Genomic DNA, 15,765 nt, shown 5'->3' on the forward strand with positions numbered 1-15,765 from the left:
TCGCATGGCATCCAGATGAAGAAATTCTAATTTAAATCAATATTAAGTATTCATTGAAGTGGGGAGGGGGAGAGACAGCTGCACTTCATATAGCACAAAGATACTCGTCAGAAACATTATAACATAAATGAAAAGGCATTTTAGTGCAAAGCAGTCATAAAGATAACTTCCCCACCCCCCAAAAATGGTTTCACTTTTAGTAATATATGTAAAGTGGAACCATTCTTTGCAACTTTATTAATTGAAAAATTTTAGGAAACATATTTTAATAAAATACTTCAAAGAAATATGCATGTAACACTTTACATCAAATAAATAACAACATTTATGATTTTTAAAGTTTGATATTGTCAGCCCATAGGGACAAATACTGCTTAAATGAAAAGCTAAGTGTTGGCCTCAAGGATCAACACTGCATTAACTTGCCAACTAATTGGAAGAAAAACAAAACAGACTAACTTAAAAATAATTTTTAAAAACAAAATTACCTTTTTCTGACCCCATAAAACATTTACACTGGATTTTCCTCTTCTTGTATCTGATGTGTCAATAACATCGTCATGTACCAAACTAGCTGTATGAATCATTTCAGCTATAATGGCCATTCGATGCTGTGTTTCTAAAAGTCTTCAGGAAACAATTCTATTAGAATATTTAAAAGATATAATGTGCATATTGTAAAAAAAGAAACAGACACAATCTGGCAGTCATAATCAAATGTAAACTAAGGAATAATATATATAGTCATGATATATCTCTAATCTAGTTTCCAAATATATAATAGCACCAATTAAGAATAGATACATCAAAATAAATTAGGTAGATATTAGCTTGCAATGTCATTCAGTTTTTAAGATATTTAACATGATTATATCATTCTTTTTTATAAGTTTTATGAAAGTAGCTGAAAAGGCAGTCATAGCTGCCAAAAGTATTTTCAGAGACAGGATTTTAGATTTAAATATTTCCCATTTTTATATTTTTAATATTCAAATATAAAAACTATTTTATTAATTAAAACACAGTAGTAAAAATACGGTAATTATCTATTATGCTTGCAGAAGCTATCTTGTAATAATTTTCTGAACTGTATTTTTAATAACAAGTACGTACTAAAAAACCTGTCATATACAGTCAATTTGTTTTGGAAGAACCTGAATGTAACATAACATGCAAAAAAATATCTTGACTGAAGGAAGAGGAGGAGGATATTATTGAAAGGTTTCATAAATGTGAAAATATAGATTTTTTTATCTCAATTACAGGATTATATGTTGCACTTAACAGTAGAGAGAATGTAATACTATTAATAAATTTGTCAAAAATGCCATTTCATGAAAACAAACTTAATATTCCCCACATATAGCCATTTTTATTATAGTAATACCCAACATATATTATTAAGTAAAACTAGAAGGTTCTGTCGTAACAATTTGCTAGGCTTAAAAAAATTGTAAACATTTGTATATTTTTCAATTTGAAAACAGGCTGTTAATTATTGTAATTTGGTCACAGAAGTCATCAGTAATGTTGACTTTAATCTTCCATTATTCAAATACAATTTGATTACTGTAATAACTTGTCTACAGTGAAACCATGAAAAGCGTAATAAATCCTGTGCTATTTATGGAGAGCAAATTTTTTATTTAAAAATTTAATTCTAACTGTAACCAAAAATTGTAAATAACTTTGTCCAAACAAATGGAAAATAAAAATTAGAACACTTATTCCACTTAAAAGTTCCATAATTTTCACTAGCACGTGCAATCAGCATAATAACGAGGGGATGTAATATTATATGATAACTAGTATGAACTATAATAATTTATGTATCCATATAACATAAAATATGTATTCTTTGGCCTAAATAAGAATGAAGAAGAAAGGAAAAAATTGGAAGCTATTTCACAGGAGACACCCCAAAAACCATTTACTGAATGAACTATACTGCAGTGTCAATCAACGGTTCAAAGTAAAATCAGCCAGAGAAAGCATGATAGTTTAATATATGTTTTTATGTGCTAAGAAAGTGCTTTCAGAATCCATTTCCAAGAAAAAATTCTGTTTTTTGAATGATTTACATTAAAATGGCCTAAATTTTTAACTGCTGCAAAAGATAAATGTATGGGATTAACAGCATGAAGAAACTAAAGACAATTTACAGTGTATACTTTAGTTAACTTCTACCATGTGAGGGAAATTCATGTTAAATTACCAGTAATTTTTGTGTTTACCTTTCAATACAGAATAACACAATTAGATAAGGTTATTTGAATATGGAAAATGATACAAGAGCTTTTTGCCTAAGGGATACCTTTTGTTGAGGACTTTTTATGAAAAATTGGTTTGGATTCACAATACACATGGGGAGAACCACAAAATCTAATTCCAGTTCCCGTTAGAACATTTTTAACAATTTACATTCAAGTTACTTCAAAACATCTTTCAAAATAGAACTTACTAGTATGGATCCACTCTTTTAAGATAATTCTACTATAATTAAACTTAGGAGATAATATAATCAATTAATCAATATTATTTAGTAAATAAATTATTATTAACTTACTTTGCAGCAATTGCACAAGTAGTAGAATAACTTGTTTTCGCACAAAATGAATTTAAGATTATAAATATATATATATATATATATATATACTAAAGAAAATTGATTATATTATCTCCCAAGATTAATTTTAGAATTATCTTAAAGGAGTGAATCCATACGTAGTAAGTTCAATTTCGAAAAATGTTAAAAATGTTTAACGGGGACTTGAATTAAATCATGAATAACAAAATTTCAATTGTAAAAAGAAATAAATTAAAAGCAAGTAATTTAATTAAATGCAAGTAATCATTGCCATTGATCGGAAATTAGTTGACTTTTCAAGAGGAACAAACCAACTCCCGTTCAATGAACAATAATTAAGAAATAAATACGAAGGTGTTTCATCCTTTACTCTAGCAATAATGCGATGCCAAACCGGCATTTCAAAGCTAGGCCAAACATTTCCATGAATATACTCTTCATTATTGCCCATCTTTTTTTCATGATGCACTATCATAAAATTCTTTATGTTTTCATGCATACATATCTGACAGCAAAAAAAAGTATGACTAAAGGTGTATCAAGAGTCTGCATCATTTTTTTACTACTCTAAAAGTCTGATATATAACTTTGTTTTGCTTTCCATACATAAAATGTTGTAACTTAAAAAAACATATTGTTAATTTATGTTAAAATACCGCAAAGGAGCTTTAGCTAAATGGAAATTAAAATTAGGAAGGGCAAGTAATTTAATACAGGTAGTAAAGAAAAAATAATAGTATATTATGCTAATCTAAATTACTCTGCAGTTTAGATGCTGAAACATTAAAGGAAGATTTAAATTTTATAAATGTTATTTGAAATCATCAAGATTTGGCATTAATAATAAATAAGGTAAAAATCTACTTTTTTAGCAAATAAAAAATATTTAACATGTATACACAAGAAAAATTAAAAATTTTTAGCATACAGACAAAAAAATTATACATTTTTATTATGTTCCATATCCTTAAAGCTAAAATGCAAAAATTATTTATTATTTATTAAAAATAGTTTTAGCTTGGAATATTAGTATACAAATAACATTTTCAACCAAACAACTTAATATTCAAATAATGTTGCATATGATTCAGTTAAAACGTCAGTTTCTCTCTTTTGATTTTATGAATAATTTACAGAAATACTAATATATTTTTCATTTTTATAATTTCCTTAAATGTTTTAAAAAGTAATATGCAAGGAAAGTACAGAAAATACTGAAAAAAAATTTATAAAAATGAAAAATACTAATATATTTTTCATTTTTATAATTTCCTTAAATGTTTTAAAAAGTAATATGCAAGGAAAGTACAGAAAATACTGAAAAAAAAATTTTTTTAATGTAAAAATAAATTACTATGCTAAATAACGCTAGATGCTTTGAAAATCTGAAATATATATATATAAATATATAGAACGTGTTGATTAATTAATCAATTTGCTTTACATCATCTACAAATCTGAGATAATGATTTTAAAATACATAAATGCTATTTACCTATTAGATTCAAAGATATGATAATTCAGAGCTCTAGCTAACAGTACAACCATTACAGGACGGAATGCCTTTCCTTGACCATCAAAATAGTAGCTAGATATTTGTTGTAGATGAGGGCTTTTTGTCCAGAGTTCCTTCATTGGGATAAATGTAATATAAGAAACTAAATTTTCACAAACATAAATTTCTAATTTAAAACAAGCAAAAACACAAGCAAGTTTCTCATCAAAAACATTTTAATAAAAGTTTTGAGGAGCTCTAAAAGTTTATATAGCTGTGATCTAGAAATTTAGTCAGAAATGAGATCATCTTAGCCAATTTTTTTAAAATAGGTTTTTAAAAATGCAGATACTTATTAAACAATAATATTTTTTACAATGGAATAATAGTAAAGCTATATATATTTTATGAAGTTTTTTTTTTAAAGATGTCTGATTTCATTACACAGTTTTTATTAATTTCTGATGATACACATGAAGATAAGAGTTCATGTGTATTTACAACACAAATTACTGCCTAAAAGCAAATGCCAAACAGTCATACCATTGACAAGTGCAATGACATGCTATGATAGTGTAGAACAAATAATTCCCTGATAATATCTCCACTTTACAAAAGTTGTAACTTTGATCATAAAGTTACAACTTTTGTAAAGTGTCAATATCAGTTTAATCACATGAAACTTCTTGTAAATTAACTTCTTGTAAGTTAAAGGATCATTATCACTGTTAGACCATTATCTTCTTCATCCTTTCTTGATTAATTTTTGATTTCTCCTTTCATATTTGAAAACCTTTTGCCACAAGTTGCTTCTGCAATTTGTACGATTTCTTTGGTTTCATTTTCAATCAACAGAAATCGTATAAAATTGCTGATAATGCTTGTTCACTGTTGATGAATACATTCACTGTTGATGAATGAACACTAAACTGTATATGAGTGAAATTCTAGTATTGGAAAAATTAAAATAAATAAGATAAGATGTATACATATATTTTTGCCAACAAAAGGTGCTACCTTCTCATTCACTTTACTGCCCTAGGGTATACTGTACAAACACTGTGGCTACTGCTTTCCAATCTCGCAGATTTCTTTGCTTCTGATGAAGTGGGACTTGTACCCATTTGCGTTGAAAATTGATCGAGTTCTTAATTAAATCAATGCCAAGCATAAGTTTGTTGCTTTGCTAATTTTATGTGAAATTATGTTCTGCAAATCTATGCTTGACAAGCTTACTGAAAACTATAACTGAAATCAAGTTTCTGGTGGCTGAATAATTTATTTTGGAGTAAAAGAATTAAAATGCAACACTATTTATTGCAATTCAGAATTAGTTCAGTATGGCCATTAAAATTTTCCAATATCAATAATTTATTTTAAATTTTATTTTGAAAAGAATTCACAAATTCAGATCTTCTTTAACATCTAGCAAGTTATACTATATTTCTAATAAAAAACTAAGTAAAAAAAATCCTTTACCTTTCTTATATCGGAATATAGATTTGTGAGATCAGGTTCAGCTAATTTAAAAGGATCTATGTCAACAAAAGTACCAGGCATGTGTGGTACTTGAGCTACAGGTGTCTGTTGGAGTCTTGAGCATGTTGAGAACTGTTTTAACCTTGAAGCTGTCTGTCTGGATGATCTGTGTATAAACCAGTGCCACCGCCATCTGTGTGTTTGTAAAATATTTACCTGGGAAAAATTATATAACATTAAGTAAAACTACAATATATCTATAGTTCAAAACAAAATAACATTAACACAATACATATATGGTTAGGTTTACTGCAAAAATTGCTATATTTTCCAGCTTCCTTTAATTATCAATAAAGAAAATCTGAAATAGAGTTAACAGCTTGCAAATGTATTAATTAACGCAAATCATGCTTTTTTATTATTTTTGCTTTTCATATACCAGCATCATTTATACTCATGGGGAAAATTAGGAGAATTTCGAAATTATGTCTACTTTTATAAAAAATATTGAACCTTTTATGAAAAATATTGAACCAAAGGTACTAATTATATCACGGCTGAATTATGCAAATATTCAGAGTTGAATGCACAAGCATTCACATGTGTGTCTGGGGAGCTGGGATTGTGGAGGGGATATAAGCACACAAGGGTTTTTTGGCTATTTCTATGCTTCTTCGTGAGATTCGTAATGTTTTTTTTGCCAAGAGTTGGGTAAAGTTTAAAAGGCATCATGTAAAATGAATAACCATGAACTTAATGGATGACAGAATGAGATGGAGAATTGTTGCTAGACTGGAGGCAGGTTATTGGCACTTTCTTCAGCACGGTTACACAGGACTGCTACAGATTTACAGGTCTCGTGTCAGCTGTATCCTGCCACTGGAACCTGAGTTTTTATGATTTACTATTGCCCAAATACTTTATAAGATAGGGTTGTATGCAAGAAGGCACACTGTTTGTGTCTCACTCGCTGCAGCACGCAAGGCAGTGCATTTAGCATTGTGCAGGCAACATGACCTTGAATTTTACAGATAAGTCAAGATTCAGCCTGGACACTGGTTCTCAGTGCACCTGTATCTGAAGAGAGATTGGAATATGATACTATTTCTCAATCAGGGAAAAGGATCATTATGGTGGTGAAGGTGTAATGGTTTGGGCAGACCTTATGTTGAACGGCGGCACACCCCTGCATGTGTTTGACAAAGGCTTCCTAACTGCTAAGAAGTATAGAGAGGAGATCTTACAGCCCTATCTTCGACTTTTCAGGGATGCAGTTGGCCCTGGGTTCTTATTAATGGATGGCAACACTCATCCAATGTTACCCAAATTCATATAGGGCTCAGCTGGTTGATGATTACCTGGAAAGTGTGGATATTCATTGCATAGATTGGCCGGGAGATCTTCTGACCTTATTAAACCTATACAGCATGTCTGGGATGTTCTTGGAAAGGCAATTTTATCTTGCCATCCCCCTTCAGAGAACCATCATCAAGTTTAAAATTACCTAATACAGGAAAAGGGGTCGACTACCACAGGGACTCCTCAACTGCCAGCTGTCCATTATGCCATTATGCTAAATAACTTTTGAATGGGTATACATCTCTTTCTCGTTATAAATGTGTATTCATATTTCATTAAAATCTCTCCATTAGTTCTGAGCTCAATATAATGCGCAAATTCTCTTAATTGTGCACACGAGTGTATTAATTTTACTTTTTAATCTCCTGCAATCTACTTAAAACAAAATTAATATGACATATTTTTATCATTACAGTTGATACTTATTATAATAATATCTTGCATTTTACAACAACAACAACAACAAAAAAAAAAAAAAAAAAAAAAAAAAAAAAGAGAGAGAGAGAGAGAGAGAGAGAGAGAAAGAGCATTATAATGAGTAGTCACTACAATGAAAATGGATTTAGTATATTCTCATCAGTTTAATGGTAGTTGTAATAAAATGATCGCTATAACAAGCGATTGTCATAGGAAACTTTGACTGTACAACTGTTAATCATATAATATACTATAATATATAATAAATAAATAAAATATATGAGAGCTCAATAAAATATATGACAATCATTTGTAATCACATTTTTCAACACTTAAAAAAAAAAAAAAAAAAATCTGATGTGTACACCACATGACTTCCTTGTACGGAATATTAAATTATACGCATTTTTTCTTGCATTTTGTTTAAACTTATTGGATTTAATTATATCTACTTCGCCGACAGCGCATAAACCACAATAGAATAAGTGCATTCTTTAAAATTCACTCTATTTGTTTACCATAGCGACACTCTGGCACTAGGTTCAATTAACAGTATTATGTTTCGTTCATATTATAACTCAGAATGCACAAAATTTGTATCATTTAAAGAATTATCTAATCGTTGCCACATGTTCTATTCAAGTACTATAATAAAGCTAGAACGATGTATAAAAGAAATTAAGCAAACAAAACAAAAAAGAAACAGTTTTTCACAGACGATTGAGTATTTCTCATTCAATTAATTCAGTTCTCACTTCACGATAAGGCAAAAATACATAAAAAATCAAAATATCTCTACTAACAATTACTAATTATTAAAAATTAAGTAAATCTTAAACGCTTATTTCCTTGAAAAAATTCCAGAAAGGATTAAGCATGATTTAAATCGCAATAATAAATGAAGGTGTTTATCTTTGTTGTTGCGAAGCTACGTTTCTCTAGATTGGCAACAAATTCACTACTCAGCTGTTTCAAATGTAAACAAGCAATGGCCGCCATCAAAATAGGCTTAGCGGCACTTAAACAACTTTTAAATTGTTGATAATTCTAAAAATATGGCATACAGATTTACTAAAGACATAAAACCCTTAACCGGAAGATAAAAACAACATAATTCAATCATTTTTAAAGAAAAAAATGTACAATTTACAAACATATAAGAGTAAAGAAACTGAATCACTGAGCCGGGTAACAGAGTGGATATATTTATAAATATATTTATATACGTTTGGTGAGGCCGACTGAAACCAAAGAGGTGCACATCTACATGTTATAGTAGTCATATATACAAAATTTCAACGTTCTGAGGCTACTCGTTTTTGAGTTATGCGAGATACGTACGCACGTAAGTTCGTACAGACGCCATGAAAAATTATCTTCAGAATTCATTTTAAAGCTGTTTTTTAGTTTTTTTGAGGAAAGGAGGTCTTTTATTTTGTCCTTACGTACAGATATCAAGCAAAAATATCGTTAAATTGCATTCGAAAGCGGTCAAAGTGGATATTTTCGTTGAAATATGCTGCCTGAAGCTTTTCGCGATTACAATTCTTCCTTTTTACTTCGTACAAGGAAGTAAAAAGGAAAGGAAGAAAGTCTGGCAACATAATAAGACTATTTCAAAATATGCACTTGATAAACTGCCAGGGATGCTACCATAACCATTATTTTTTTTTTTAAGTTTCGGGCTTCCAAGGGCTGTTTCTTAAGCAAAGACAACCGTGCATTCAGAAGTTAAAATCGAACTTTACAACTTATTTATTACTAAAAAAAATTATGAAATCAAAAGGATTTTTTACGAAAACTGTGATCCAATTTCGTAAAATGAATTTCGGGAGTTTATCATTGAAGCTTCTTATTTAGGGGTCTGACGCATTCTGGCTAGAATCAAGTTTTATTTCAAAAACTGCAAAATGCCGCAGCCGCGGTTAGTGGGCTTTGGCGCATTTTAAGCTCGGTGCACTTTAATCATAAACGGTTTAAAATGCTCTGAAGGTAAATGCAGAGAAGTAAGGTTGACTGCATTAGTAATTTGCAATGTGTATGGCATAGATAAATTGTTTTTACTAATTATTGGCAAGTCCAGATGTTTTAAATCTGTAAAGTCATTACAAGTAATCTACGGCTTCAGAAAAAAGGCGTGGATTACTTCCGAAATTTGTACCAAATGTTATAAAACAGCTCGGCCAAAAGTTTCAGCTACAGATCAGAAATGCATGTCAGATTGTGGTTAAATGTAACGCAATATAACCGAATTTCAGGATTAAAGGCCATATAACTATCTTTCTTCAAATACTGCATCTAAATTACAACCTTGTCATCAAGACATAATAAGTAACTTGAAAACCATTATCGAAGAAAACTAACTCGTAGGCAATTCATTGCTTTAATCAAAAAGTCGAATTCAAAATGAAACTACTGGGTGACTTGACGTTTCTTAGAACGACGTGGCAGAAAGTAACGCCAGAAACAATCGTTAATTGTTTCAGCAAAGAAGGATTTGTTAAAAGTGAAAACACTACGACAGAAGACATGGTAATGGAATAACAGACGCAGTTTGACTTAGCAGATGTACGAGCTTATGGTAGGCTTCCAGAATCTATAACATTTAATGCCTAAGTCTCAATGGATGACAACATTATGACGTGCGAAATTGCAACGGGAGCAAAAACAACTGATACCTTGAACGGCTTTTAGTGTAATGAAATCTTTATCGAACAGTAATAATTATTTTTCGTATACAGACAGAAATGCACTAGTAGAATATAGTGCTGTTTCAAATGAAAATCCGGTTAGGGTGATGAAAACTTTTACCGTATTACAAACTGTGAGTCGCTTCATAATGCAACAAACGAAAGCACACTGAATTCACCAATTGAAGCGTTTGCTTTGACGTACAAGTAATTTAAATAATTGTTCTGTGCAACCTGGAGCAAATTCACGTTCAAGTAAAACACGTTAATATGCAGGCAAAAATATGGAATTTTGTTATCTATGTTACATAGTATTTTTCTTTTTTTCAAGATGTACCACATATTTTTATTGTTCACTTTCTCACTTCCGGATATGGAGAACTGCTTTTAGCATGAACAATTCTTTGGACATCCTGAGTGTTCATGCAAATGAGGTTCGATTACTATATTGGCGAGCCGATCATCGGGTTTTAAAAATACAATGGGATTTTTATGATTAGTAACAAATATTTATAGAAACTTATTTATTATAAGTTCTGTGTTATAAAAGAGATCACTGACTAGCAGCAATATGAATGTATGCTTAACATATACTCCTTAAAAAAAAAAAAAAAAAAAAAAAAAAAAAAAAACACGAATACGGAAGACTTTTTTTTTTTTTTTTGGTAAGATGAGATACAACTTTTTCGCCTAGTTCCTAGGGGTATAACAAGGAGAGGAAAAACCTGCGGATGAGAAAAACATTTTTGAACGAGCGACCTAGAGAAATCAGGTTGCCATAATTCGAGCTCAACGACCGTCAAGTTTAAGGCCATCCTCAGGTAACGGGGGAAAAAAAAAAAAGCTTTTTTTTTTTTTTTTTTATCAGCTCTGTACATGCGAAACGTTTTTGGCCTCTGTATTCAGAAATTCTGGAGATACCAACCCTTGATATATTTTTAAAAGGCAGGAAAACAGGCATTTAATTAAATGCCATACTAATACAACCGGCCCTATGTTTTTAATTATTAGAAATCATAGAAAGAGAGAACTATTAAATATCATTTATAACTTTGAATAAATCAATAAAAAATATTGCCATTTGTGTCATTCATATTCATTTCTATGAAATTATGGAATTGAATACATCTGGAACAACTATAGAATTCCTATGAATTTAAAAGCAAGATGACTTGCTTAATTTTGCATTGATATTAAGTGTTCATTACTTTTAAGGTAAGTAAGAAAGGAAATGGTTTGATTTGGTTTATGTGATGATAAAGCCTCGGGGGCAGTCTGCCTAGGGCAGAGTTCGTACACATTTCTGCACACGGAAATTAAGTACTTTTAAGGACCATTAATGAAAAAAATTAAGGACCTATAAGCAAACGGGAACTGAATAAATTCAATTAAAAATATTATCTATGCTGAAGTTCACTTTTTTTTTTTTTGTAATACCATCCTAAAAATAAAATGGATCCATAAGTAGGATGCGTTATTATTAAACATAATTAACATAATTATTAATAAGTTTGAGAATAAAATCAACTTTATGAAATTTATCAAGTAGCATTAAATATTTTACATTCATAACAATTGAACATATTTAAAAGAAGATAAGTGACCTTTTATTTAGGTTTTACTAACAGTTTTATGTTGATTTTCTTTTAAATGTCTCATTTTGTCATATACTTGCTCAGTCTACGCGTTTAGTAAATAGTAAGTAGACTTTATGTCAAGCGGCACAGGTTAAAATGAGAAGTAAAATCACAATCAGCATGATTCAAAACAAAAGACTGGCAGTTGTCGCCACTCCTGCTTGCCTAGAGAGAGACCTGCTGATCAGAACAAACTTGAAAGGCTTGATATACGCACGATTCGCAAGTTTTGAAAGTTAGCTGGGCTCTGTCTGACGCAGTTAGTGTCTTAGCTTCTTGCTTTATTTTAATAGTAAAGTTTATTAATAATTAAGTTTAATAATAAAATGCTTTATTTTAATGTTATTTCTTAAATATAATTACAATATATTACCATTATTTTAATGAAATTTATCAATGTTACAATGTTCTAAAAAAATCGTCAAAAAATTCTCAGATCTCAGAATTAAAAATTTTCTATAGAAACTGATTTAAAATCACCACAATGTTGATAAGTCACGAAATTTAGAGCAATTTAATTAAAGATTTACATCCCCAAAAGCGAAAAATTGTTTAAGAGCTCTTTACTAGAAAAAATTAAATAATTTCGAAATGCTTATGTTTCACTTCTTGCTCAGAAACTCTATCCCACCATTTATATTAGAAAAAACAGGAATAAATTATAACTCGTGAACGCATTCACCCATTCAAAAGATAACGATATTTGTCAGCGAATTGCCAAAAATATTCCTCCAAAATGCTAATTCACACTCAGAATGGCAGTCGTAAAAACAGACAGAAATTTCAGATGATTAAAATTAAGGGACCTTATGCCGATTTTGGCCGAAATTAAGGACTTTTAAGGACCAAAAATCGATTCCAAAAAACTTAAGGACTTCGTGACCGTACGAACCCTGCTAAGGGGAGAGATGCCTTCGAGGAGGACTTTCTAAGGGAAATTGGCTCGTATACACGTTACACATGGGGAAAAGAAAGAAATGAAGTAAGACCTTAAGAACGTTTTAAGCGATTTTAATCTGAGAAAGTAATCATCTTATATACATGATACATGATGTTCAACACCAGTGTTGATTTATGCTCTAGAAATACTAATCACTTGTAGAGATAGTAATCGTGAGAGATTTAACTGTAATATATTTTTTAATTATGAAATGTGCAATCGGGCAATAAAATTTTAGGGGAGTCAAAAAGTGCTTTATAATGTATACGGCATATAAATTGTAAAGCCTTTATTTTATTCTAACAAATTATTTTTAGTTTTACTTTCCTTTCCCTCCTGATTTCAGTTTCCTGCTGGAATGTAAATTTTAAACAACGTAGTATGCTAATCTTAATGTGTTTCAGAAGCAGTATCTAAGCTGCGTTGCAAGAGTTCGAAAAAAGTAGTGCCGGAGTTAGTTTCCTGTTTATGCTGCGTGTTTGAAATCAGCTCTCTAGTCAGACACCTCTCAATTTTATAGCGACATTTCAGGGCTCGGCTTTGTTGTGTGCAGCCGATTTAGCGGTTTAGTTTAGCTAAGGAGCCAGTCGTTAGCCATTTAAATTTATTGTGATTCGTTACTTTTTTATTTAGTTCGAATAAATGATTAAATTAATGAAGACAAACTTTGAGATAATATTCTACTGTTCAAAGGTATCTTTTCCACTGGCAGGTTATGTGGTCATCTGCTCTTATTTCAAGGGTCATCCGGAAATAATTGATTCATTCATTTTGGTTCGTGAATGAAACATCGATTGCAGCCATCATCTGTCGTTTCTTCAGGATTGAAAACTTGTTCGTATTCGTCGTCATTGCAAATGCAAATGAAATTTCTAGGTCGACTCAAACCAAAATACAGACAGGCCAGCAATCATTTCAAAACACAATGATAGTTCAGTAAGTGAGGTCAAAAAGATGGCAGCAGCAGAAAGGAGGTGAATAAATGCACGACCCGATGCTAAATCTGCATTACTTGAGCAAATGCGTAATTTTTGCGGATATTTTGAAGTTTAGGAGAAACAGCTCACAAATTCTTAGATTTAGATAATTTTCTTATTAAACGGAACAACAAATGAGCAGATTTTCATTTTTCCCCCCCCGCTTCATAGTGCTCTGAAGAATATTAGTAATTTTCTCGCAATTCAAAATAAATATCAAGTAATCTCATTAATTAACTCGTAAGTTTAAAAGGATTTCATAAGCATTCATACGTCCAAAATACATCAACCGCCTGTAAAAACGAAAGCATGAATTTTAAAGGAGGAACATATACTTGCATATTAATTCTGATTCAGTTATTTACAATTATTAAAAGAAAGTGTGATCTCATGATGTACTACGCATTTTTTAAAACATGTATCAGATTAGATGTGAAAAGTAAACGAGTGCGTTAGGTCATTTTATATTCGGGCGTTATATGCAATTCAGGTTATGTTCAACTCTGGATGACACAAACAAAACCAAGCAAAAGTTACTTGAAGCTCAGTTATAAATTTTTACTTACATTCTTATGAACGTAAGTAAAAGTTTTTGTGCAGTGTGTATTTATGCAAAAACTGGAAACTAAAGCTGCTACATAATATAATCTTCGAAATATACCAAAGCGATTCTAACAAATCGTAATTTTCGTGTTTTACGGACTTTAACCAGGGCTGTGGAGTCGGTAGGGAAAATGACCGACTCCCTCATATATGTATATATATGTAATCATATAATAATAATTTATTTTCTAAACAGTATTGATTAATTGATTATATTATCTCCTAAGTTTAATTAAAGTAGAATTATTTTAAAAGTGTGCATCCATACTGGTAAGTTATATTTTGAAAGATGTTTTTTGAAGTAATTTGAAAGCAAAATGTAAATAATGTTTTAACGGGGACTGGAGTTAAATCATCACGAAGAATAATATTTCAATTGTAAAAGGAAAAATTAAAACATGTAATTATTGTCATTGATCGGAAATTAGTTGACTTTTCAAGGGGAACAAACCAACTCCCGTTCAATGAACAATAATTGATAAAAATACGTAAATATGAAAGTGTTTCGTCTTTACTCGAGTTATAAGTTAAAGCCAAACCGGCAATTCTAGTCAGGCCAAATATTTCCGCGAATAGTTGCTACTCAAAGAACTTATTCTCATGAAGCATTTTAGTCAATTCAATTTGGAGTAAAAATCAATTACTGTAAAGAAATCCTGTAAAACTCGAGTAACCGTCCCCGACACTATCATCTTTATGTATTTGAGTACTATATTATTTGTAGAAATTAAACATTGGAAATTGTCATCATGAAATCGAATTCAAAGTAAAGTTGAAATAAACATAGAAGATTATAAAAAAGAAAAATAATGCAAACTTTGTAAAAACAAATCAAAGAAAACTGTATATATATGTAAACATGGGTTACAGCTTATTTTTTTAATATAAAAGAAGTAATAGATGCTACAGAAAAAAATTGATGGCATAGCAAATTATTTATATTAATTAGCATTTATTATGAAATGGAAAAACTGGCATTAGTTATTTCTAAGAAACAGTATAGCTTCGGCAAGATTTTCTTTGTTGGAGGGGCATAGATCCGATTTGATAAACTTCAGAGCCGATAAGAGGCTTTCCACATTAACTTGAGGAGGAGGAAGAGCTGTTACTGTTAGGGCTACTTATTTAACTTTTCAGGATAGATTTTTAGAAGTCCTAAAAGAGGTGTCTTGCAAGCGGAATCATATTTCTCTATTTCTTCAAAGGCGGTGTAGAAATCTTGTTTGTATTTTTTCATTTTATATTTAAAGGCACTTGTTTTTTTATTTTCATTCGCTTTGCCTTAGCCTTTTCAATATTATCCAAAAATATTTCTCAAAATCTAATTCATCACTGGAAAAGGATGATAGACACTCAATTTGCAATGTCTGCAGTTTGGCTGTCCTGATTATTCTCCAGTTGTTCTGAGAATAATTTCATTCTTGATGAAAGTTCATAGATGACTTTCTTTGCCTTTTTAATTTGTTCATCATCCAAGAAAATTTGGTGTTTTGGATCTCCATATATTGAACCCAGCAAGATCTCATTGTCTAGCAAACTAGTTTCTTTTTTCTTTCTTGAAGAAATGATTCCTTCTGCAAT

At 30.5% G+C, this 15,765-nt stretch overlaps 1 protein-coding gene across 2 annotated transcripts in view; it reads right to left on the reverse strand.

The window, feature by feature from the left end:
• qless (decaprenyl diphosphate synthase subunit 1 qless) overlaps positions 1 to 15,765 on the reverse strand; it is an 83,097-nt gene that overhangs the window by 31,084 nt on the left and 36,248 nt on the right. For both annotated transcript variants that reach the window (XM_035361362.2, XM_035361363.2), the window contains 3 exons: positions 5,562 to 5,777; positions 4,083 to 4,216; positions 489 to 627 (listed from right to left, as the gene is read on the reverse strand). In XM_035361362.2, the coding sequence (XP_035217253.1) occupies positions 489 to 627; positions 4,083 to 4,216; positions 5,562 to 5,777 (489 nt within the window). The remainder of the gene's footprint in view (positions 1 to 488; positions 628 to 4,082; positions 4,217 to 5,561; positions 5,778 to 15,765) is intronic.

Source organism: Stegodyphus dumicola, chromosome 12 (assembly GCF_044657685.1).
Source record: "Stegodyphus dumicola isolate Sdum_Otavi_A_Nest chromosome 12, ASM4465768v1".
NCBI lineage: Eukaryota > Metazoa > Arthropoda > Arachnida > Araneae > Eresidae > Stegodyphus > Stegodyphus dumicola.